The following is a 27303-nucleotide window of genomic DNA, read 5'->3' on the forward strand; positions in this document are numbered from 1 at the left end:
TTTAGGCTATGGCAGGGGGTTGCCGCAGGGTGCACGCTCAAAAAAATACAGCGGGCCTGTGGTGAAAAGTTGAGAGCGACTCTACTTTTGGAGAAAACCAACCCCACATCACCCTGCAGTGGCCAATCATGTAACCGGAAATCAGACTTCTCAGCCGAACGGTGTGAGATTCCCGTACAAGAAACAGGAAACATAGCTGCCTCTATTGCTGCCACAAGAAAGTTGTAAAACACCAAACACAAGCACTGAACTGCCCGAGTGTTTGTGTAAAAGCTGAATGTTTCCTGCAACAACAAAGCACTCGCATTGTCTCACTCTTCTCCTTTCTTTCTCTATTTCTTCTCCTGTGAAATAAGGCTGCCTTCAAGTGCAGTCGGAAATGTTGAGATCCATAAACTGAAATATAAAGTTTGCTTGTGCTACGTCGGGGGGTTAAAGAACACAACAGGACGTCACACAAATGGGCCGTTCAGTGATGGCCCCCCCTCCTCTTATATTTTGTCACATTACTACCTGCTTTGCTCCTGTCATAACTACTAGGGCCACTAGGGGGCACTGTCACTACAAACGTGTATATACGTAGGTCATAATTGCTGCTTGAACAAACAACTTATGTTGGCGTTTTTCGGGGGTGGGTGGTCAGTCTCATCCCATCAGCTGCTCACTGTGAGAGACGTCTGTGTGTCAAGTGGATCAAAAATGATCTCTCATCTCATCATCTGCACGGTTTGTCTGCTCTGTACTGCAGGTAGTTTTACCCTTATGTGACTCAAAAAACCCAAATGTGTTTTATAATCCGTTAAATTCAAGCTTTATGGAGCTTTATTTTAAATCTCAGCTTGTGTTCTTGCTTGATTCCAGGTGTGGGCTGTACTAAGGGAGTCCAACAGACTCCAGGTTTACTGGTGCAGAGGGGTCAGTCTGCTCAGATGGACTGTAGTCACACCCTGCCGGGCGCCTTCTATAACATGTACTGGTTCCAGCAGTTACCAGGGCAGAGTATGGAGCTCATTGTCCACACGGTGCCATACAAGAAGCCCGACTTTGGGAACTTTAGCCAGGACAAATATTCAGCCAGCAAGACGGCGATTGAGAGTGGATCTTTCACGGTGAAAAATGTGAAACCAGATGACAATGGAGTGTATCTCTGTGGTGTCAGTGCACACACAGCGTTGCAGATACCAGGCAAGCTGCACAAAAACTACACATAGATAAAGATTGGCACACTGCCTGATTTTACCTCAGTGAGGAACAGAGCAACTTGAGACAAATAGAAGGATCAAAGCTGCAACATGGATGACTATTTTTATAGGGGGGTTCATTACTTCCTCTCAGAGAAGCTGGTTGACATGTGCATTGGCTTCATGAATCATGTTTTATACTGCGTTCCATTTACCTCGGAACTCGGAAGCCGAAGCTGGGAAGGACGTCACACCCGAGTTGAATGCGTTCCATTTCCAAGTGGGATTTTCATTGTTTTCATTAGCTCTAGCCAGGCTAGCCATTGTTAGCAATGCCAGTTTATAACAATGTTACAGTTTCTGTGCATGCAAACAACGTATCAACATGTCCACAGATGGAATATAGACAGCGCATGTGTGTACAACTGATTTTGTGAGACACAATTAACACTGAAGTCCTAATAAACTGCTTTCACAACTGTTGATGCATGGAGCAGCCATGTTGGATTTTTAGTTTGGGGTACTCTGTGGTTGCCCAAATTACGAGCTTGGAAATCTGAGGTCAGGGGGCGTGTTTCTGACTTTGACCTCAGAAAATCCGAGTTCAGCGTACAAATGGAACGCACTATAAGTCTCACAACCAAGTCCAGGAAAAAGAAACAAATGAAAGGTTGACAAAACAATCTCAGCAACAGGTCCACTCAGAAGCTGTTCTAGAGCTCTTGATGGCTTTTTTGTGGGGTCATCCCAGACTTGTGAGCAAGCCTCTGAACTCGAGGTACAGTCAAATGCTAGAGGTGAAGTCAAGGGGAAAACACTGAATGTCTCTACTAAATTTCATGGCAATCAATCCAATAGTTCAATATCTCAGTCTGGACCAAAGTGGTGGACTGACAGACCGACACACCGACATTGCCATCCATAGATCCATGGTCTTGTTAAAGATATACCACATACAAAAGCAAAAACAGAAAAAATAGAAGAAGAGCACTCCAAATGCTCATGATTGGCTAATGTGTGAGTGGTTAAAGAGTGTGACTCACGCAGCGCAAAGCAATCAATCATCATGCTACATTTGCATGTCTAGTTGTTAAACATACATCTGGTATTTTGGTCAGAAAAATGAGAGTTATATACCTCATATAAATTATATAATCCAAAAAGGACCTGTGCAGTAGAGCTGAAGAGCTTTGCCGTTAGGTTTGGTCTTAATTTCTATCATTTTACACGGGCTCAGGCCAGGCTCGGGCCGGGCTCGGGCTTGCGCTCCAGGTTGCGCGGTAAATGAGCGGTCAGGTGATGAGTTTCAATTAGTGATGATCGCTGTCCAATTCTGTGAATGAATGCTTGCATTGCATTGTGGGATATCGGCTTTGAATGCGTCTAGCTTGGATCATATCATACTGTTCTGTATTACAGCATACTGTAATATTTCACCGGTAATAAGACCGAAATAATATTATTAAAATAAAGGAATGAATCCCATGATAACATCTAAATAAATGTTAATAGATGTAGCGTTAAATATAAATAAACAAAAAAGCAACCCAGCTTCCCTGGCCGAAATAGACCAAAATAATAACATTAAAAGAAATACATACAAACCATGATAAGATCTTGTGAATACATTTTGATTAAAAAGCTGTTATTGGGCTAAAAATACCAATAATAAAACTGTCTTTCGAGTTAAGGGGGGTGTGTGTTTTTCTTTCGTCTATATCTGACGGTGAGGGATTAACATGAATGTCTATCTGACGGACCCAACCCCCGTCGAAAAATAACGCAACAGGTTCCCCTCTTTCGTTGAAACTTAACGCCAGGGTCCTTGGCCATGCGTCAGACATTTGGCAAATAGGGAGTGAGACTGTGTTGAGTCAGCAGTGTAACTTAATGGGTTATTTCAGAATCTTTAACTTCAATTCAGTTTCCTCTGTCAAGTTTATAACTACAGTTTTTAGTTTTGCTGCTTAGATGTCCCACAATATCTGCTGCAGTGACTTTTGAAGGTTCTCCAAATAATTCTAAACAGGAGAGTCAAAATTATATAATGTGTCCTTTCCTGTCACCATATGAGGTGGGTCAACAAGGCATGCTGTGTGATATGTGATAGAAGTGCCATTTGGACTTGAGTGAGCATGTCTCTCTTTTACCTGATAGCACGTGAGCATAGGGCACAGCATATCAGGCACACATCTGCCTTCTTCTCCTTCATGTGACGCACCACATCACTTCCATTTCCTGCTTGAGACAGACACAGTAAATAGTTCTCAACATGCACAGGGCTTTAATTACAGTTATGATCCCACTCTTCTGGATCAAAGGTACATTAAGGTATTCATTTTTGCTTCAACTTCAACTTGCTTTTGATTCATTTAAATTTACATTCATCATGTTTTGTTCATTTCTGCAGGAATATCGCCAAGTCAAATCTGCTGGGGGAGCTAAATGATACGGTCAAATTGACCTGCAAACACAGCATCAACAACTATGACACCGTTCTGTGGTATCATCGCTCGCAAGGAGACTCTTCTTTAAAGCTTGTCGGTTTAACGAGTTATACATCAGTTCAAATGGTCGAGAACCCCTTTCAGGGTAGCTTTAAAGTGAGTGGAAATGGTGAGCAGGAAGCGTTCCTTCATTTTCTCAAACTGAGGCATCCCGACAGCGGGCATTATTTCTGTGCAGCATACAGTCGCACAACGATAGAAAAACCCCAAATACCTCTACAAAAACCCTCATGTCACCCTGTACACCTGCAGCAAAACCACATCAACAGGCACACTGAAGAGTCAGCCAAACAGTGGGAGGAGCTGAAGAAGTAATGGCAGAAAGACAGGCAGAGTTTTAGTCCTTTTCTAGCAGACAGGTTGGATGATCTTCTGTCTTCATACTCAAACAGGCAGAGATTTCAGCTTGTTCATGACACAAGATCTCTTATTTCATCATACCCATTATCATCTGTATTAAAGTATGTCTATGGCCACCTGAGGGCCCTTAACATCACCACATGCAAGGGGGCTATCCTTGCACAAGTCACTGTATATAAATACTTGAGCATCTGATTGGAAACTTCACTTTCTTTCTCCATCCACATATGAAAGCTGCAATCTAAGGTCAAGGCCGAAACTTGGTTTCCTTTACAGAAACCGTTCCACTTTCACCACTTCTGCCAAACTCACTCTCATTCAAATGACCATTCTACCCATGTTAGATTATGGTGACATACATATACAGGGTTGCTTGCGAGACCACTCTATCAAAACTCGACACTCTTTACCATTCCGCTATCAGGTTTGCCACAAATGCCCCCTTCAGTGCACACCACTGCACCCTATATTTATCTGTCAACTGGCCCTCCCTTCACATTTGCCATAAGTTTACAAGACCCTTCTTGGCCGATCACCTCCTTACTTATGTAGGTCACCTGCTGCAGCCAAAGTCTGTCATATACAACACCCGCTCATCACAACTTTTCAATCTGCTGCCGCTCGCGACAGGAACAATCTGCAAAAGATTCTCACACTGGACAAACTAATTTCCATTTCATCCTTCAAAACCATCATATCATCCTTGTTCACGGACACATGCAGTTGCTTCTCTACATAATTTTTCCAGCTAAATATTTGAATGGTTTCTCCCCTCTCTTACTCACCCATGTACCTGTGCACTTATCTCGTTATAAGTGTTTATTGTTTTCTGTGTAGTATTTCAAATTATATTTCATGTCATTTCTAAACTGTATGTATTTCTAATGTATTTATTATCCAGCCCTCCTTCCCTTTCACTAAGTGGCTATGCCTTTTGTCAGGCCGCTATTGTAAATAAGAACCTGTTCTTAATGACTTCTTAATACCTATTTTATCCTGCCCTACTGTGTTGTGATTTGCTATTACCGTTTACCAGAGCAGTTTTACCCGAGACACACCAACAAGAGTACTCTCCTGTATCTGTGTCACATGGGCTGCGTTACTGGCGCAGCGTGTAATGTGCTTTCTTAAGATATAGAGAATCTTTGTCTTTACTTTGACATGCTTGTGATTGGATGCTAGTTCCGCCAGTTTTTCTGTTGAATTTTCAGCAAGTACCGCTAGCAAACACTAGTGACACTACTGACGCTGATGATAATGTAATAATAACACAAATATATTTTAAATCCTTGCACACAGGGGATGCAATTTAACCACTTGTACATTTGCTAATCAGCACATCATGTATTCAAACTCTATCCTGGTCCCTCTTTAAGGCCCCTCCTGCTCTGCTTGTTCAACTCCAGATCCCTGGTCCACTGGTCACTGTACTGCTTTTCTGCAAATCTTTGACACCAAAATCAGCTCTATCCACCAACAGTTGGTCACCTCATGCACCTCCCCATTGGACCCACCTTGGATGGTTACCCCAAGCCAGCCACAACTTCACCCCAGCAACGAAATACACCATCTCCAAGCTCATCCGTAAAGCCAAATCCACTACCTGTCAGCTTGATCCCCTCCTCGTCAAAGCTTTGTCTGCCATCCATTTTCCCCATCATCACAAAAATAATAAACTCCTCCCTCACCACTGGATCTGTACCCCTGTGATGTCCCTTTGGTGACATCTGACTGTTTTTTGCTGTCTACATTGTGGAGGTGTGTTCTAACTTGTGCCTCCTGTTTGCAGGTTACTAATTAAAGTAACCCAGCTCCCACACACACACACATCTTTCACTTATGCACCCCCTACACCACTGACTTCACGGATTTCCACATCTCATTCTGTATATAGTTAATTTGGTCTAATTTGGTTCAATTTGATTTAATAAAGTATTGTTTAAACATTTAACATGGTGTTGTCTCCCTCTTTGTTACAACCATTTGAGCCCAGTCATGATAGCCCCCACCCTAAAAATGGCTGCAATCACACCCATCCTTAAAAAAAACGGTACTGATCCAACTGACGTCAACCACTACAGGCCTATTTTCAACCTCCCATTAATTTCAAAAACTCTTGAGAGGGTGGTTTCCGCTCAACTTCAGTCCCACCTCAAACAACCTCCGTGAACCCTTCCAATCCGGTTTCCACCTTAAACACAGTACTGAAACAGCCCTGGTTAAAATCACCGATGACCACCATGCTGCAGACTCTGGATTGCTGGACCTTACTGCTGCCTTTGAAACCATCTCTAACCCACTACTCTTGGAATGCCTGGCTGACATTGGCATCACTGGTGTTGCAATTTCGTCATTGTTCACCTTCTTCTAAAATATTAGAAACACTAAAGCCGAACCAGAAAACCCAAGACGTCATAAATTTGGTGTTGCTCCATTATTTCTGAGACCAGAAGTGTCGGCGAGTTTCGGATATTCTGACCAACAAACAAGCGACAGCCTCGACCGTGTGACGTGTGTTTACAGTGTTTGGTGCGTTTGACAAAGTGCAGCGTGAACACAAACCGAACCAAATGAACCAATCACTCTGAGTCCACCGAACTATAGGCGGCCTTAGTCTAATCAGGAAAATATACTTAAAGTATTACAAGTAAAAGTACTCAATGCAGAAAAATCCTCACATTTTCAGAAACTGGAAACAATCAAAACTGTTTTTTTGTCGAATCATTTCAGCTCTACTTGTAGGACTATGTATTGTTAGGTAGTTTAATTTATAATAAAACATCATATTTCATAAACTACATATGTTTTGTCTGCAAAAATCTTAATTTGCACATTAACTAGTAACTAAAGCTGTCAGATGAATGTAGTTGAGTAGAAAGTACAATATTTCTCTCTGAAATGTAGCAGAGTAGAAGAAGAAAGTGGCATGAAAAGTACAAGTACCCTTAAATGTGTACTTAAGTACAGTCCTTGAGTGAATGTGTGGTATAAGTACTTTTACTCAAGGTAAGGATCTGAATACTTCTTCCACCCCTGAGAGAAGATCACGTCAGTTGAAACTGGGTGGGATTAAAAAAAGGTGTGACCAGTAAAGATGTCACATCCCCAGTGCAGCATTCAGAAACACAAAGTTCTCTTTTCCTGCTTGCTTCTTTTCTTAGCCGTCACAGAAATAGCAGCAGTCAGGGTGCATGGAGCTCCCCCCACCCCCCAGTCTTCAGTCAGACGCAGAAAGATGGAGGCTGAGATACGGATCCGCCGGGTGGGGGAAGGAGAGCCGACACAAGCAAAGAGAAGTCAGGTTTTTGTGTGATGCTATTTCACTGTGAGGACAGGGGCCCACGGTGATACAATCCAATAGAGCCGCTGTACAAAAACCTCCTCCGTTGAACATGCTTCAAATGGAGTGCTACAAGTTACCTGAGACACTTGGCACAGATTCAAAACAGACCGAATGCCTCACTATTCTGACATTGTTCAAATTTTCAGTGGGGAAACTAACTAAATAAAATGAAAAAAATCCCACTCCTTCTAAAGAAACTGCAACACCAAATTTGGATGTTGTAATGCCCATTTTCTATGCTGAAACTGCGGTCATATCATAGATCATTAGTTTCAAAGCACCCAGTGATGGGCAGTTTTGTCACTTTTCGCTAGTGGATGCTGTCACACAGATACTGGAGCTGAAGCTTCCTTTGGATATGGAACTAAACTCACTGTTCTGGGTAAGTTGGCGCTCTCACAGCCTCACTGCGTCACGAAAAAGGTTTATTTTGTTTGACAATGAAGGAAAAACCTGTCTGACTGACTAACTGCCCGATAGACTACCTGACTTGGGAAGATTCTGATCCTAACAAAAATCTGTTAACTCAATGTTTCAGCTTAATATTGTATTTCGGGATATTGGAAATATCTTAAGGTTCTCAGAATATAAAACTAATTTCCAAAACATACAAAGGGTCCTGAGAGGATTTGTTGGAGAATGAACAGAACAGATTCATGCTCAGTATTTCTACACTGTGATAATCTAAACAAAGAAAACTTTGGAACTGGAACCAAACTGGTTTAGGTTAAATTAGGATTGAATAAGGAAATAAGCCTTTGGTTCAATTGCACCAAAACTGGAGGTTGGTATGTTTTTTTTTTCCTTTATGCCTTTGTAGTTCCAGTCTAGTGGTTTATGATATCAAGCGTGCGCGCTGTGCCTATTACGAACCCCGTTTTGGCCCAGGCACAAAACTGACTGTTCTTGGTAAGTAAGATATTAGATTTTCTTCTAATAAATGACCTGTGAAGCAAAATATACTGCATGTACAGTATGTGATCCTCACAAATCTTTCAGCTGTTGTTGAGACAAACTCATTTGTCTTTCCAACTGAACAACACAGGCTGTAGTATAGCCATTTGTACAGCACTTTCAGGGAATTAAAGGACAACAATTAAGTCATATACAGTATATATCCTGCTGAAAGTATCAGGACAAAGGTGCCTACCATACAATAGACTCTAGAAAAGACTTTGAAAAGACTGAAAGTCTGACACCATCTCACATCTAAAGACAATCTGTCGTAAAGTCACTGAGGTTTTAGTCAGAGGCTAGAAGATTTTACTACCAAGACTTAAAAACGTACGATAATATCAAACGCGTTTGATTTTGTCGGAACGTCAAGACGGGAAAAAGACTGACTGGGACTGAGTTTGAGACTCTCAGGGTTTCATTGCGATATTGGAAATTTGTCTGCAACACTGGAATCGCTTGAGAAGTCTTTTGGGTTTAATATTGCCATTAGACTAAATTGAACACTATCCAAGTGCTTATGAGACTTGGTTCTGTGGAGGAACCATATAAACTTGGTTTTAGGTAAGAAATCAACATTAAGTTCATTAAAATATCACAGAACTATGGTTTTGTTCAGATGTGATCCCTTGTAAAGATATCGTAAAGCGTGAGAGAAACTTTGCACGTGATGATTCATGTTATAACTGCGAAAAGAATGACTTCAATGATCATAGAAATGCCTTAATAGCATATGTTGGTGTTGAAGAGGTGGTCTGTAGCAGAGAGTGATTTGATTAATTATATAGGCTACTGCAGAACATTATACCGAAAGTCTGCACACGCCAAAGTGGGACAAAGTTGGCAACATTTCAAAGAGGAGCACAGAGGCAAAAAAATAGGATACGTTTTTGTCACAGTCTGAGAGCTCTGTGTTAATTCTCCCCGGCTCAATTTGGAGCTGGAACTAAGCTGACTGTCTTAGGTAAGAAACTCTTCAACAATAAATCAAATTCACAGTTGGTTTATGAGGGAATAGGCAATATGTGGCTTTTAGGGTATTTTATTTGGTGGCAGTAATTGTGGTATCCCCCATTTAAATCATAATAGCAGTTATGCACAAGTTAATCTTGTTTAATTCCTAATGACTCCGTCCTAATGTGTTCTACAGCAAACTGCCGCGGCAATAAAAGAATTGGCTCTTTGCCCACATTATTGCTCTCAATGTGAGTTCAGATCAATTCTGTGAGTATCCAGTCAGAGACTGACTCTGAGTCTGGAACCAAAATTACTGTGTAAGGTAAATATAAGGGGAAGAAAAGATTTAAAATGATATATACATGAAAAGTCAGTTTATTTAGGCAAATATTCCATAATGTATTAGCTTGTTTAATATCTACAGTGTATGGTTTGAGGGTTTTCACAGTGGTGGAAGAAGTATTCAGATCCTTTACTTTAGTAAAAGTTCTAATACTACACTGTAAAAAAATACTCCGTTACATGTAAAAGCCCTGCATTGAAAATGTTACTTAAGTGACAATCAGGAAAATGTACTTTAAGTATTAAAAGTACTCAATGTAGAAAAATCCTCAAATTTTAGAAACTGGAAACTATCCAAACAGTTCTGCCAATCAACCAGGTGTTTAATCGGTAGTTTTTGGTAACACATCAGATTTTGTTCTTATGAATTCCCCTGTGTAAAAAAAAAAAAGTACTGTGTGTGATCCTCACAAATCTTGCAGCTATTGTTGAGGGAAACTCATTTTCTTCCAACTTTACAGGCTGTAGTACAGGCAGTGATGGCGCTTTTAGGAATTAAAGGACAGCAATTGAGTAATATAGCCAACTGAAAGTACTTCACACACATTTCCAGAAAATGGTTTAGTTTTTTTTTTACAAGAAACAGCAAGAAAGCAGTTAACAGCTGTTAGTGCAGATGGTTTTTACTATATAGATATAGTCAATGCGACCAGCTCCAACCCTGCTTACTTTGGTAGTGGCACCAAACTGACTGTCTTAGGTAAGACAAAATAACACAATGATTCATCTCTGAAGTTGTTGGGGTTTTTTTTGTTAAGTTTGGGGTTGCAGAAAAATTATTATATGAATGTCCTTGCAATTATTTAGATTTGAGCTGTGTTGCTGTGTAACTCTGTACTTAGGTGGACCTCAAACAGCGTCAAACTCAATGCTGTGAATTTGGAATTTAGAAGACGCCCCTGGCCCTGTATTTTTTTAGTCAAATAAGGGAAAAGCTTAGAAGACAATGGCATACTAAGACATAGTGGAGTAAAATGGGATGAATCAGTCATACGATAAAATAGGCAAGTCTTTTGTTCAGCCGTTGTCGTGTTGTGCTCCACTTAACATGCTTATCTCGGAGAGGACACCAGGCTAACAGTTCTCGGTAAGACAATAATATATCTGAAGAATTTGAGTGATAGCGGCTCTGACTGGGAGAAAGCTACTGTAAACTGTAGAACCATGTTGTCTGGCATGTATGTTTAGCATGAGAAAATCCTCCTGCGCCCTCCTCACTGTTTATTTCTAAATTCTGGTGTTAACAAGTGACAATATTTCCAGGAATTTGGTTGAAAAGAAATATGCTTATTCTCTTTCTCGCCAAGAGTGAGAGGATACCACTCTGATGTCTGTACAGTCAACATATTACTGGAACCAGAAGCTGGCTAGCTGTCTTACCTTATCTTATCTTAGCTTAGCTTATTTTAGCGAAAAGATCAGGGAGAAACTAGCTTATTTAGTTAGCCTTGATCAGTCTAAAGTTAATAGAATCCACATACCAGCATCTCTAAAGATCACTAGATATATCCAATATATCATGTTAAGAACACCTAACATGATATATTGTTAATCTTTTGTTCGTATTTGTTAAAAAAAAAAGGTTTCTGCCTAGAAATAGTCTCTCAAATAACCCCTAGTAAAATGGCAAATTGTTGTTGTTGTTGCTGTTTTTACACTTTAGTTTCTACGGAAGAGGATAAGGGCCGCATGTGAAAAATGTATTTGAGTTCTGAGTTTATAGTCTGAATTCTGAGTTTAAGGTCAGATTTCTGAGAATAAAGTTGGAATTCTGACTTTAAACTGGGAACTCAAATACATTATTTACATGTGGCGCTTGTCGTCTTCTGTAAGTTCCTGTACACCTTTCACAAATGAGATATACCATTTTAATTAGTGAACTTTAAAGGTGCCGATGCGTCTTTGTTCACTTTACAAAGATTGAGGCTAGCTGTTTCCCAATGTTTCTAGTCTGTATGCTAAGCTAACTGGTTGCTGGCTCTAGCTTCGTATTTTCCATACAGACATGAGGTATGAATCTTCTCCAGAACAAAGTAAGCGTTTTTCCCAAAATGTGGAACCATTCTAATGATTTGCTTCTTTTGCCCCCCTGCAGACTCAAACCGTACTATCACCCCGCCAAAAGTGAGAGTGCTTCAGCCAAACGAGTGTCAAACCAAGAAAGACAACAAACACAAGAAGACCTTGGTGTGTGTGGCGTCCCATTTCTACCCGGACCATGTGAGTGTCTTCTGGCAGATCAACGGGGTAAATGTCACACGTGGCGTGGCGACCGACAATGCTGCCCTGTGGGGAGGGGAACATTACAGCATCAGCAGCAGGCTGACGGTCCCGCTCAGTGATTGGCTCACACCGAGCAAGACGTTCACCTGCACCGTCAGCTTCTTCAACGGGAATGATACTGTGCCCCGTTCCGATTGGGTTCGAGGCGTTAAAGGTATGTTCAGTTGAAAGTCAGAAGAACCTAGACATCTTTATGATGTGAAACTCCACTACAGTGTTTTCCATAGGTTTGTGAAAGACTTAGGTGCACGTATTTGGAAAATGTTTTCCAACTAAAAAGATTCAACTTCACATCATTATGGACTATTATTTTAAACTTATCTCTGTCTGAAAAAAAGGTAGAGCAAATAATGAATAAATTACACTCAATAAGCTTAAAGGCAAAACATGCAAGTCCACTGGGAACCAACTACAACCATTAGATTTGAGAAACGTTATTTAGTTGCACTCATTTTTGCTCAGGTGGCGCCCAAAACGGCTTGGGTGCTGCGCTTACACCTTTACTATAATAGTAGGGATAACTCTGTACTATACTAACTAATAAACTATATCTACTTTTTTTCCTGTCAGTACCAGCAGCACCATCAAGAGGTAAATATAGTTTTGTGCAAACCTACACATCACAAAGCATCAACAAATCTGTCATTCACTTAAATGACGGCATTCTTTTTTGCAGGGAAGTATTTGAGCATCACGCACACTGCCAAGCTGTTCTACGCCACTTTGATCGCCAAGAGCAGCGTCTTCGGAGTCTTCGTTGCGTTTCTGGTGTGGAGGCTTCAGGTTCGTCCCTGTACCAAAGAAATCCCACTGGAAGTATAGCAAACTTCACAGTGTTTTAGTTTATAAAACATTTCGGTAACACTTTACTTGAAGGTGTCTACATAAGAGTGACATGACACTGTCATGAACACATGGCACAGTCATGACACATGAACCCTAACCCTACCCATAACTCTAACCCTAACCCTGACACTTGACAGAAGTGTTATGTCATAAACGTTTATGACTTGTTTATATTGTTTATGACACGTTCATGGCAGTGTCATGTCACTCTTATGTAGATACCTTCAAGTAAAGTGTAACCGACTTTTCTTAGTGCACAAGAGATGATAGGTATGTGATGAATTTGTGAGAGTTAAAGAACCAAACCTGCATTTAATGCAATTTCATTTCTCTCTTTAATCTCTCCCTCCCTCCATGCCTCTCTTTTTCTCTCTCTCTCTCTCCCTTCCTCCCTCCCCCCCGCTCTCCCTCCCCTTTCTCTCTCTCTCTCTCTCTCTCTCTCTCTCTCTCGGCATTTGTTGATGCCAGACCTGTGCCGTATTGGAAGTTTAACAAAAATGTCACTGACTTTTTCAAAGGTGGTTGCCATCACATTTATTTACCAAGGTGCATGTCTCAAAGGGGCTTAAATGTAGTATGGAGGTGTTGAAATGAATATAGTATTTGGTTTTATATATATATATATATATATATATATATATATATATATATATATATATATATATATATATATATTATATATAAATCACTGAAAATGTGTCCTTCTCTGTTTGCTGCACAGGGCTCCTCTGGGAAAACAGAAGGACTGAGAGCTGAAGGACAGAAGGACTGAGAGCTGAGCTGCACAAACCAGCTGATTCTCCTGATTTTTTGTGAATAAAGATTCTGAAATCTGAAGAGCGCTTGCATTAAATGCTCAGTCAGTTTATTCACATCCCGCCCAAATTAGAGCAACTCGCTTGACTTAAGAGCCTTTGATATCCATACAGCAGAGGTGGAAAGTAACAAATTACATTTACTTTGCTGTCATTGGGTCAAGTTTTGTTTGTTTACTTTAACTTTTTAAAGCAGTTTTATTTGAACTGTACTTTTACTTAAAGGTGCACTATGAGTTCCTGCATGGTCACTTCTGTTGACGTTCCAAGTAAATTCCAAACAAAACAGAGCAAGCTTGCCCCTCCCCCATGTTTCCGTAACTGTCATGACTGTCACTAACCCCCAACCCCTCCCCCCAACCATCTTGTTGGTGATTGGCTGGAATGTGGTTTGTTGTATTTTGGTGCACAGCCTGTGCCCCAGCCTGTGTTTGTTTGACGTTTACGACGCCTGTGTTGTCTCCCGAGACCGGGCTTTTTCACAGTGTGTTCATGGGGCAGGCAGCTAACGGATCAAGGAGAGATGCCTACCATTTGAGACAAAAATGTAATTGCGATTAAACAAGCAGGAACTCATAGTGCACCTTTAAGTATGTTTTTTGAAGTATTTTACTTTGCTACATTTTAAATCACATCCGTTAGTGCAGGGATGTCAAACTCCTTTCAGTTCATGGGCCACATACCCCTAATTTGATATCAAGTGGGCCGGACCAGAGTTTCTTGTCAACTTGATGTTGGCAAACGCAAGTTGCTTCTGCTACGACAGCTTTCTAAGGTCATTGTAGAAAAAAAAATAATGTTACGGACCCGGAAGAGAGGGGTAAAAAACTCTTCTCTAAGATTAAAGTCGTAAATTTACCGAAAAAAAGAACTTGGCTATTCTCTGAGAGTAAAGTGGCAAATTTGGAATTGGAATAAATTACTTCTCTGCAATTTTTACACTTTGCAAAGTCATCCAGTGGGCCTGATTGGACCCTTTGGCCGGCCGGTTCTGGCCCATGGGCCCTATGTTTGACACCCCCGCGTTAGTGAGTAAAAAAAGGAAATAAAAATCTCTCCGACGTTGTTTTGAATCTGTCAACAAATTAACATCCCCTTATGCCCCTTATCAAATCACAAACGACTGTGAATTGATTTAAATTATGAATAAGATATTAAACAAGCATAACCATAAAAACTATATCTCCCCCCACACGCTATTAAAAATTAACATTTTAAATGAGCTACTTTTTACTTTTACTTGAGTAGAATTTTTTTATACCTGTAATTTTACTTGTTCATCAAAGTTATAGTACTTGTACTCAAGTAGAATATTTTTGTACTCTTTCCACCTCTGCCATAAAGTATAGCTGATTGATACGATGCAGTCCTTTTGTGTAAATACTGGTGACGTGCTTCCTGCTGAATCATATTCTCATTAAAAAGAATTCAGAAGAGATATATGTATCATCATTTCTCTGTTTTTTTGTAATCTACTTTTGATTTAACTCGTTTGACTTCAGACGTCACCACATGTTCTCGGTTGATTTATTTAAAGCCCTGGTTGGGGCAACTGTTGTCCTAGGGTCAAATTTGACCCGTTTTCAAAGAAATATAGGTTACTCAAAACCAAATTGCCTCAAAAATAACATGGATTGTTCCATACAACGCTGTTTGCAAGTAAAATGAAGGATCGGATCATTGAATTGTGGGGGTTTTATTCAACTTCATAGCATTTGAAAAGGTTGAAATGGTTTCAAAACCTGACTAAACATTTAACATATAACAGTATTTGATCCACTCCCTATCCTCTGATTTTAAATGTTATTCAAAATAATTCATAATTTGTGCTTTTTTTTAACTCAGAAAGTAGGTTAAAGTTAATATTAATGAGGTTTATTGACCATGAATTCCAGAAACAAGTGTAACACTTGTAGATATAGAACAGAACTGGGTGATCATTTATACTTTACAGACAAAACAGAAGGAGGACAATGCAAGGGTTAAGATAAAATAAAATGTCAGTGTCACTTTTGCTAAGAGGACGCAATTGTTGTTTGGCTCAGTTTTATATAAATAAAGGAATATTTTTCAGTCATTTGTCAGCAGCTCATTCTGTGAAAAAGAAAATCGTGAGACTATCGTATTGTTAAAAATCTGGAATCATATCGCATCGTGAGTTGAGTGTATCGTTAACACACATCCCTAACACGTCGTTTTTAGTTGTCAGCAGTAAACATGCAAGTTATGGCAGCTTTCATACGTTTATGAAAACAGCAATGCACTGCCCACATATCTCAGCCTACATGGCATGACTAACTCGGTGGAGGTATTTTTAGCAGCTTGCTTATCGGAGTATTTCAGAGAATTCAACCTTATTCTTTTTGCAACATGTGTTATGTTTCCACTCACAGCCACAAGCCCCGCCTCTGCAAACTGGGTCATTTGGTTAGAAACGTGAAGTTCATAAAAGCCTCCTATGATGATATTCAAAAGCAAACATTAAATTACATTTATTTCACCATTTTTAAAACAGTATTCATTCATCAGGAAAATGTACTTAAAGTATTAAAAGTAGAAACACTCAATGCAGAAAAATCCACACATTTTAGAAACTGGAAACAATCTAAACTGTTCTGTCAATCAACTAAGTATTTAATCTTCTGAGGTCTAAGGGCATTTCTACATTATCTTTTTAAATTCACCTTTTAAGGGTATTTATATAACTGATCCCTGTGTGTTTCATATCAAAATGTTGACCAAAAACTCAGCTTTCTGTTAAGCGGGGCCAAAATGTGTTCCGGAGCAATGTATGAAGAGATTGTTTGTTTGACCAAGCTGTATTTCTCTCAGTTGAAGGCTTTTAGTAGAAGGATGTGAGTCGGCCATAACAACAGGAAGTCACTGTTCTCATCTCTGTGCTGTTCTGAGGCTGTCGTCTGCCGAGGCGTTGAGAGCGACAGCAGAGGAGAGGATGTGGCCACACCACAACCTTTGCACGCACCACCTGCATCTCTGCAACGACCGCCTGCCCCCCCTCAGGACGGGCACTGCACCCCTCTGCAACAAACAGCTGTTTGCGTGTCAACTGAAGCTCCTTAAGCTCCTATTTACTCAAGTACTGTACAGGAAGTTTGTACAGATGCTATTACAAAACTCTATTACAAGTTTTGACTTAGTATCTCATAATTGTAACCTAGTAGGTCAACATCTTTACTTGGTGTCTCGGGACTTTAATCGTTTTTGAACACATGTTGAGCTGTGACATCCATGATACAATCAGTGGTGGAATGTAACTAAGTACATTTACTCAAGTACTGTACTTAAGTACAAATGTTGATGGACTTGTAGTTTACTTGAGTCTTTTTCTTTTCGTGCCACTTTCTACTTCTACTCCGCTACATTTCAGAGAGCAATATTGTACTTTCGTCTCCACTACATTCATCTGACAGCTTTAGTTACTTTACACATTAGGATTTTTGTAAACAAAACACATGGAGTTTATAAAATAGGATGTTATATTATAAATTAAACTAACCAACAATATACAGGCCTATAAGTCTGGCTGAAATAATTATCAGATTAAACACTTAGTTGATTGACAGAACTGTTTTCTGCATTTAGCACTTTTACTTAGTTAGGTTAGGTTAGGTTAGCTTTGGGTTAAAACGTAACGCCCGGGATGGGCGCTGCGATGTACGGGCACAAGGGGACCACTGGTGTGAATAAAACACTTAAAAACCTCCTTAAAAAACCAAGTTCGGTTATAGAAAAAGCTGTCCAAAAGAAAGCCAGATATTAAAAGCAGGTTAAAAGAACCACTGGACAGGACGGACAGCGGGAGAATACAACTTTAAAGAAAAGGTCACCTCCACACCTGCACTGGCCTCTCTCCCGGAGAGATTACAAAATAAATAATTTATATAAATATATAAAATTATGAAAATAAATGTCACAATATAAAAAAAAATCTATCCCAATGTTAAAGGAATATTATGTAACATTAAAAGGGACTAAACACATTTAAAAAGTCTAAAATACTATCTGAATTACTTGCCTTTGAGGTTAAAAGTTACACATACCATTATAATTTAGTAATAAGTGCTGAAGGTTCAAAAGTGCTTAAAAAGTAAAAGTGCCACACAATAAATAATCAAGGGTTAGGGTTAGGTTAGGTTGTCCTAGGTTTGCCTTTGGCTGTGTTTACACTTTACAACACCAACACACACTCACCTCTTTCACTCATGCACACCATACACCAGCGAGTATTTTAACATGCACACCAATATTCTACTACTCTTCCAAATATGACAATATTCCGAATTTGATATAGGTCATGTAAACAGCTCATGGTGCGTTCCATTTACCTCGGAACTCGGAAGCCGGAGCTGGGAACGACGTCACACCTGAGTTAAATGTGTTTCGTTACAAGTAGGATTTTCATTGTTTTCATTAGCTCTAAGCAAGGTTAGCCATCGTTAGCAATACCAGTTGATAATAACACAATACGCTGTTTTTTGTGCGTAACAACATGTCCACAGATAGAAGTTGGACAGCACTGCGTTCACGGATGATTTAATGAGACACAAATAAGACAGAAGTGCTAATAAACTGTATGTTACTACAGCTTTCATAGCTGTCGATGCACGGAGCAGCCATGTTGGATGTGCAGTTTTTGAGGCATTCTTTGTACATGTGCATTCGGAATATGCGTCTCAATCATTACGGTCAGCTCTGGTTACTATGGTTGCTTTAACCAATCAGCCAACAGTTTGCAAGGCTGCAGATCCGATAACAAGGAGAAATACAGCTACTTCTAAACATTATCAAAGACTTGGCTATCAACAGGTATTTGGACGACCCTCTGACGGTGCACACCGTTTTGAGATTGAACGTGCCCCAGGTCTGTATGGCACAACCAGCCCAATGGCCAATCAAAACCAGCCCAATGACCAATCAAAACCAGCCCAATGGCCAATCAAAACCAGCCCAATGGCCAATCAAAACCAGCCCAATGGCCAATCAAAACCAGCCCAATGGCAAATTAAAACAAGCCCAATGGCCAATCAAAACCAGCCCAATGGCCAATCAAAACCAGCCCAATGGCCAATCAAAACCAGCCCATCAGCCATTTATAGTTCAATTCAATTTTATTTATAGTATCAAATCATAACAAGAGTTATCTCGAGACACTTTACAGATAGAGTAGGTCTAGACCACACTCTATAATTTACAAAGCCCCAACAATTACAACAATTACAGTAATTCCCTCAAGAGCAAGCAGTGCGACAGTGGCGAGGAAAAACTCCCTCTTGGGAAGAAACCTCGGACAGACCCAGGCTCTTGGTAGGCGGTGTCTGACGGGCCGGTTGGGGGTGTGATGAACAGTGGTGATAATAGTCACATTAATAATGGAACAGTGACTGGATGTAGCAGGAAGCACCCCAACACTCAAATATTTCCCTCCCAAATCATATTACACTAACCCTTACACTGCTTTTAAAGTCCAACAGCATTACTATAAATGCCAAATGTATTGTAATATCTACATTAAGTACGACCTTACATGTTTAGTGTACCAGCATTAAAGGCAGTTTTATATATATATACATAGACCAATTCATTGATGCACAAACTAACCTGGGCACAAGAAACCTGTAATTATTTCCTTTTTATCAATATGCTTACACCATTTTCTTCCACAGCTATTACATAAAGCTGAATTTAGGGAGATGAAATTAGGCATAGAACTAAATGAGCTATAAATATTTATTGGATGCTGCTGAGGGTCCAGTGAGCAAGGCACCGAGCCTTTCAATCGTTTACTTAAATAAGATGTGACATCTGGAAATGGAATTATATTGTTTGATATTTATCCGCAGAGGATGCATGCATGCAGCACATGAATGACATCCCACGTCCCAACTCAGTACAGACATTATCAGTTCGGTGTCTCCATCTGCTGGACAGGGAAGGCTGTTACACCACCGACTTTTATTTCCACCATCCAGCGCACAGCTGACTGAAAAGCAACACTAAATCAGCAACATTCCTGGGGCTGTATTCACAGCATAGCTTAAGGCTAAAAGTAGCTCTTGGTACTGACTGATTCATGAGTAACTCTTAAGGGGGACACCCCAGATGAATAGAAAAAAAAAACAATTTGCAAATAGATATCATCATGAAAACTGAGTTGATTACTGACATTAAGACAAATATCATTTGTATTAAAAGTTTTATGAAAAGTTGTTTAATGTGCAAATGATGCATTATCTTGTGCCGATCTACATACATTTCCAGAACAAAAATCTGAACTTTGGATAAAGCCAGATTCAAACTTCTTGTTTCTTTTTGTTGACTTTAGTAGGGAATTTTGGATATCTCTTTTTATCACTCCACAAAGCAGAATATACTGTCAACAGCCATTAAAAAAAAATCAATTATTGGCACGTTTTTTGAATCGCACCAAATGTTTTGTATTTCTATAGCACTTTTGTAGTCTTAACAACTCAAAGCGCTTTTACATAGTACAGGAACCATTCACCTAGCCTGGCTCCGCCCTCCTACGTACTACCGAGAAAGATGCAAGCGACGGCATTCGGTCCGTTGTGGCAATGCTGCCCAATATCCAGAAGTTAAAGCCCGAGCAAGAACAATATTAGCTGAGTTTTGTTGGTGGCCCTCCTCCCCACGGGGTTCAGGAAAAGTTTGATTTTCCAGCTCGCTCCGTTAGTGGTGAAGGAGTTGGCTAAGGTGAACGCTAGCGATGCTAAGCCGACGTCACGACCAAACGTTAGCGATCAGTTACGACAGATCCAGAGTGGCTCTGGGCAGATCCAATAGTTATAAACTTCAACAGAGTACCCGCCTTCAAGGAAGAACACTTGTCAATGGAGAGTGGCCAGACTCTCTGTACAAATGAAACGTACCAGAGTCTGGTAGGACCAGGCTACCATTCACCACTCACACATATTCATACTCTGTGGCCGAGGCCAAGGTGCCACGTAGACATGGAACTACAGGGCCAGGGATCGAACCACCAGCCTTCCGGTCTTACCACTTGAGCCACAGGCGCCGGTGAAAGCAGCACCCTTACCTTGGAACTTTTAGTGATATTTACGAGTCCTAGCAGTAAGTTTGTGAATACAGGCCCTGGTCTGTGGTAAGCTCTAATGCACACAGGGGCGCAACTACCCAGTGTCAGAGGGGTATGCAAAACAATTTTGGCAACCAATCTATGCATGATTCCATGGTAAACCAGAGTTATTGCATTAGTTATGTTTTCCAGATTCTTGTCATTTATTGTACATGCTATTATATTTACCAGTTCTCAGCTCGGAAACCCGGTTTTGCATATTCTAAGCTAGCTGTAAACCTAGCTACATTCCCGGTGTTAGCAAACACTAGCTAGTCTGTTAACATGAATATTTGCAAGCCTCTCCAAGCACAGACGTCACACTTTAAATCCTACCTGTTGCCTTTCACCATCCACTTATTTAACTGCTATCCTTTAACATGTCATATCCTTTTCCCTCTTTCTTTTAACCCTAACCCCACAACACACATGTCAATTTCAAAAATTTCAAAGGTGAAAAACTAATTAGATTTTATTCCACCCAAGATTTTAATCAAAAATGCACACATGCAACATCAACACAGTAACTGAAATATGAAACCAAAATCATCATGGTGCTTTTAAACCAAATATTTAAGCTGTATTAATCAGCATTAAGCACTAAGCTCCGGACACAGTAACGGTGACTCTGCAAAAAAGGCTAGGGAAGGAACTTGGTTTGGTGCAAAATTTGCACCCTGCAAAATAAAACACCACATACAATATTAAATGAAGTTAACTGTTCATACAATACGGTAACAAGTTATTTAAATGAGCTGGATACATGGTTAAACCTCTTAGCTCTTACCAGTGTATCTCCGTGTGTACTTTGTCCACAGTAATCCCACCAATCGTTTCCAAAACGTCCCAGTTAGAGAGGAGATGCCCTAAACATATTCTTTGGACATCTTTACAATCATTCCCCGAAAGAACCAAGCAGGGCTGCCTTGTTTCACGATCCAAATTTTCCTTCAAACTTGCCTTTTCAGCGTGGAAGGTTGCTCAGAGGTTCCGGTTAACGTTGCTCGATCCGACCGGAGTTTAGAGTTAACACGAAGAAAGCAGAAAGTAAGCGAGATTGGCCGGAACTTTCGGCGGCACCGGAACTATGCCATTATTGAACCGCCGTGAAAACCGAAACAAAGATAGAAAGCGAGGGAATCTTGGACTTACATTCATCAGGTAGCATGGTTTAAATTAGAGACCCCTAGCAGCAGAAAAAAACATACTTGGTTGTCTAATATTAAGGTGTCTTTAAAGGTGCTCTAAGCGATGTTGGGTGACGTCACTTCTTGTTGACGTTCAAAGTATTGTCAAACAAAACGGAGGCTAGCTCGCCCCTCCCTTCCGTGCTTCCTGAAACAGTCATGAACGCGCATTGTGGAAGTAGCCTACGTGCTAACGCTGCTGCGCTGATGGCTCAACCAGCTCCTTCTTGTCGGTTATTGGCTGGAACACTGTTTGTGTATGTTTGGTGGTGCAGGTTGGCACAGTTCGTTTTTGTTGGCGTTTGTGGAGCCCGGGCTGTCTACAGAGACCGCGTTTTTTTTTTTACAGTGTGTTCAGGGGACAGGCAGCTAGCGGATAGTGAGAACATTTTTGCTGTATGTGACTAAAAATGTTGTAGCCTAAAAGACGCGTGACATCGCTTAGAGCACCTTTAACGTGGCCTTGATTAATCAAGGAGGAGACAGCAGAGCAGCAGAGTGACGGCCACACAGGACAAAGATGCCCTCCGGCCTACAGCGCTGGACACCATGTCCCTTTTGTGGCCCAGGCTGGGCAGTGGACAGGAGCTGCCAGAGCCATATTTCCCTCCCAACGTGGACACACCCTCACTCGCCAGCAGGACACCGGAGAAGGTTATGGTTTTGGAGATAGTGCTAGCCCAGGCGCAACTCCCCACATTCTGCTTCACCCACACCTTGTCACCCTTCTTCAGTTCCTCCATGCAGTAGCACGTGTTGAGGGTCGTGTCCCCACCAGACACCTGCGGGACAGGAGAGGAGGAAGGCATTTTTAGGCTACATCTACACTATTAAGTTTTGGTTTAAAAACAATATCTTTCGCTAAGTTTACGCTACGTGTGTCCACAATACTACAGCATTTCGGAGCCCCTTTGGAAGCACTGCTGCCCCTGTTTTAGTTTGAAAACTTTGGGGTTAGCATTGTAGTCTAGATGGGCATAGTCTCTCATTGCCGGGCCTTCCTCCACAGTGCTGCGGAGGAAGGTCTGGTTAGTACACACAGCATTCTGGGATACAAGAAAAACGTGCTCTGGTTTATTGGCATTTCTTTTAACCAATCACAATTGTCTTGGGCGGCTACATGCGCCGGACTCAATGACAGTGCCTCTGCAAGTATAGCATCGGGAAGGAACTTGTTTTGGTGGAACATGTGTACGTTCAAAAGCTGTTTTAGTTGGGCAACAGAAAACTCAGATAGTCTAGCTAGCTGTCTGGATTTACCCTTAGGAAGGTGTGGGGCACCCGGCCTAAAAAGAGGGACATCCGGCGGAATATTCGGCGGCACCTGAACAATCCCGGATATGGAACGTCGTCGATATAGACTAAAATGGGCACAAACGGAGACCTTTAGAAACGACGATGCGCGTCAGTCAGTCTCATCGGTTAGGTAGGCTTCAATACCTTTCAGTAAAGGTTCCACCTTGTTGTTGGTCACAGTAAATACATCTCTGGAATACTTTTTTGTTTTTTCTCGTAAGTATTTTGTGTATTTTTAACTTATACATCCATGATTTTCAACCGCAGAGGAATGTCAGACAATCTGCTTCCTGTTTACATTGGCAGGTGCGTGCCCAGTGTATGCGAATGGTCATGTGATATGCGTTGTCAGACGTGTTAATATGGCCGGAGATACAGGAAGTTCTGCTACTGGAGTGTAAACTCTTATGTGGACGGAGATCACTTTTGTCTCAAAACGGCGTTGAAAAAAATGAAAATGTAGTAGTGTAGATGTAGCCTTAGGCACATTGTTCTGTCACTCAGCTTGGCTATTGAATATCAAAGTCATCCATGTCTTTGTTTTCATTTTCCTAAACCTGACATTAAAGTAACACTTTTGTTTTAGATGACCGGCAAGTGCAACACAGTTTAGCTAATTTCATTTGTCCAGTGTTGTGTAAAGGTACTTTCTTCTGGAGCTTTAACCACATCTCACTGTCTTCATCAGTAGATTGAGTTTGCTCAGCTGTCATGGATGTCATGTCATTTGTTATTACTGTACATGGCCGTGTGGTATTAGTACTTTTACTTAATACAGGATCTGAATACTTCTTCCGCCACTGCTTTTAAGCCAATCTCTCTATTTTTCTAGTCTACTTTAGTCTTGTGTACCTGAGCATGGCAGGCCGTCCTCCGTTCCCCGTTGACCATGAAGTACCATACGTTGTTGTGGTTTCCGCGGCAGAGCTGGGCGGCAAACACATACTGGTAGATGCCAGACACCGGCGCAGTGAACACGCCGGTGTCATTGTCGTAGGCCGAGCCCTGGTTCACCACCACCTGGTTGAAGACGATTGGGTCGATCTCCATATCTCTTAGACTGCCCTGGTAGGCAACGTAAAAAAGAACAGCGGCCCCTGGGACACAAATTTTGGGTCTCAATCAAATGTTAAAAGACTGCATCAATTTGACAGCTACCGTATAAAAAAACAAAGAAATAAAAAGGCCAAGGAGGTTATGTTTTGGGTTGGGTTTGTGTATCAGCTAGAGCTGCAAAGATGAACCATTAGTTGTCAACTTTTGAATGAATCGCCAACTATTTTGATAATTGGTTGATAAATGTGAATATTTTCTAGTTTCTTCTCTCCTCTGTGACAATAAACTGAATGTCTTCGAGTTGTGGACAAAACAGGACATTTGACGACGTCGTCTTGGCCTTTGGGAAACACCGATCAACGTTTTTCACCGTTTTCTGACATGTTATAGACCACGCAACTAATCGTTATCAAAAAATAATCGACAGATTATTCAACAATGAAAATAATCGTTAGTTTCAGCCCTACTGGCCGCAGAATTAGGGAACATCTACTGGCCAAATGCTTCATGGAACTTGCTGGGTGTAGCATGGGCCAAGGTAGTAACGGAGAAAACTAGAAAAAAATGAGTTCCAGAATCCAATTCCAGGGGACTTTGTGAGCTAGGACATCGCTTGGCAGAGGTCTGCACTTTCTGATTGCCCTTCTAGTTTGTATGTGTTTCTACTAACTAAAGTTATACATAACACAATTTTAAACAGTTCTTTCTCTCTGTCTCTCTCTCAAACACACATACACAAACACACACACTACCAACCCTGTTGCTTGGCTGCTGTCTGACGGGGCATCTGTGGAGAGAATCAGGAGAGAGATGGTTATGTGGAGCCAGTATAAGAGCGGAGTTTGAAAGTATCCCGAGCCAAAGTTCTGTTCACTCACCAGCTCCACTGGGTTTGCTCCAACCAAACTGGTTACACACAACCCCGTCACCAACACACACACACAACATATCTGGAACAGAAAGAAACCAAAGAGTGTAAGCAAAAACCATTGGAGGGATTAAGGACCAGATTGGACAGGCAGGCCACAGACAAACAGACACATAGACAAACAGACACATAGACAGACAGACAGACAGGCAGGCAGGCAGGCAGGGAGAGACAGGAGTTTGAGCGTTGGAGTGACATGAAGATAAAGCATCAGAACACTTCACTTGCATTAGTATCTGATCTGATTAGTATCTGTATCAGTTAGAAGACTGGGTATTGTAAAACAGGAAACTTTATTTTTGTATTGATTCTGACACATAGACAGACAGACAGGCAGACAGAGAGACACATGGACAGACAGACAGACACATAGACAGACAGACAGACAGTCACATAGTCAGACAGAGAGACAGACACATAGACAGACAGACAGACAGACAGAGAGACAGGCAGACAGGCAGAGAGACAGGTACCTTGGTGGAGCTCATCTTCCTGCTGAAAGCTGTACAGCACTAACACACTCTGCCAGGCTTCTGCTGAAGTGTCTCTGTGCCCAGAGGGCAAAGTCCAACTGTGGCTGTTTTGATACAAAATGTTTGTCTAACTAATGCCAAGCATGCACATATATATATATATATATATATATATATATATATATATATATATATATATATATATATATACATACATATACACACACACACACACACACAACAAATAATAAGCAAATGAAGCAAAGTGGATGGGATGTCTTGAAAAGTGACGAAGGGCTTTTGTCCTTTTTAGAAACTGGAGACAATCCAAACAGTTTAGTATTTAATCTGCTAATCATTTCAGCTGGGTTTGTACATTGTTGGGTAGTTTCCTTCATATTAAAACATTGTATTTTACATGGTGTTTTGTGTGCGAAAATCTGAATTTGTAACTAAAGCGGTGAGATGAATGTAGTGGAGTAAAAAGTACACTATTTCTCTCTGAAATGTAGCGGAGTAGAAGTAGATATGGCATGAAAAGAAAAGACTCATGTAAACTACAAGTACCTTAACATTTGTACTGAAGTACAGTACTTGACTAAAAGTACTTAGTTACGTTCCACCACTGCTTTTAATGTTGGTGCGCTAAGCTAATCGCTAAAGAGGGAAACTTGCCAATTTCTGTACTGGCTGACGCAAGTCATCCAGCAGAGTATTGCCAGCAGTTAAACGCAGTACTCTTTATCCGCATGTACAGCAGTACACAGAGTCAGTTGAGATTCAGTAAGCTTTCCCTGAAGTTACCAGCTAATGCTAGTTTGCTAGCTAGCTTTGCTTGGCAAGGTGTTACCGGACGCTGAACAAGACATTTTTAGGCAACAAAAATGTTCCAATTAACTATCATTAAGTAAGAACTCACTTTTAAGACAATTTTCTTTAGGTACGTTCATGACAGTCAATACACATTTTGAACGGAACTCTGGGACCAGTTTCATCTAAGCACACATGCTGTTACAACCACTGACCACAGGAGTTGCCAAATAAACCATTTAGGTTTGTGTTAAACTAATGAGAGATAACGCTGTAAGAATGCTGCGTGCCAGGCAACCCGTAACTCGTGTTTTCACAACCTACCCGTGAAAGTGCCCTGGAACGGCAGTCAAACCTTAACTTACTACCGGTGAACTGGTACCAGATCGTTGTACTCCCAGTTACAGTTTTTGACGTCACATAAACAACAATGGCGACCCCTGTTGATGCTGTACAGACGCCGGTGATTAACAGTGAGAAATAGAAATAAATATACATAAATAGGCAACGTAAAGTAATTCCACACATTGTAATCAAAACAATACACATATACGATTGTGTACTACTACAGGTTATTTTTATTAAATGAAACCCAAAATATGTTGCGGACTAAAAATCACTAGTATCAGCTAGCGCTAGCTAACGTCAGCGTTAGGTAGCCGCTAGCTAACGTCAACGTTAGGTAACCTAACCTGAACCCTGGAACGCTACCAAGTCGTGACTTGAAGTTGTAACTTACGGGCTACAAATTGTGTCTGGAACACAGCATTAGTCTGTTTCCATCTGCTTCCAGTCTTTATGCTAAGCTAATGTAATCGCCTTCATCTCCACATCAATACCCTGCGCACAGG

The 27303-nt window shown here is 40.9% G+C and overlaps 2 protein-coding genes across 2 annotated transcripts; one reads left to right on the top strand and one right to left on the bottom strand.

Annotated features, from left to right (window-relative positions):
* Window positions 1-699: 699 nt before the first annotated feature.
* Window positions 700-13610, top strand: LOC114570205 (immunoglobulin lambda-1 light chain). Its single transcript, XM_028600459.1, has 7 exons — window positions 700-748; window positions 862-1171; window positions 10298-10344; window positions 11740-12081; window positions 12498-12518; window positions 12604-12710; window positions 13495-13610. Exons 1-7 carry the CDS (start codon window positions 700-702, stop codon window positions 13543-13545), a joined length of 927 nt encoding a protein of 308 aa, XP_028456260.1. The 3' UTR covers window positions 13546-13610.
* Window positions 13611-22326: 8716 nt separating this feature from the next.
* LOC114569997 (complement C1q-like protein 4) lies at window positions 22327-26850 on the bottom strand. Its single transcript, XM_028600190.1, has 6 exons — window positions 26777-26850; window positions 25643-25746; window positions 25120-25191; window positions 24998-25028; window positions 24038-24282; window positions 22327-22671 (listed from the first exon to the last, which is right to left on the bottom strand). The coding sequence occupies exons 2-6, from the start codon at window positions 25655-25657 to the stop codon at window positions 22357-22359; spliced, it is 678 nt and encodes a 225-aa protein (XP_028455991.1). The 5' UTR covers window positions 25658-25746; window positions 26777-26850; the 3' UTR covers window positions 22327-22356.
* Window positions 26851-27303: the final 453 nt, after the last annotated feature.

The sequence above is a fragment of the Perca flavescens genome, chromosome 15 (genome assembly GCF_004354835.1).
Source record: "Perca flavescens isolate YP-PL-M2 chromosome 15, PFLA_1.0, whole genome shotgun sequence".
Lineage (NCBI taxonomy): Eukaryota > Metazoa > Chordata > Actinopteri > Perciformes > Percidae > Perca > Perca flavescens.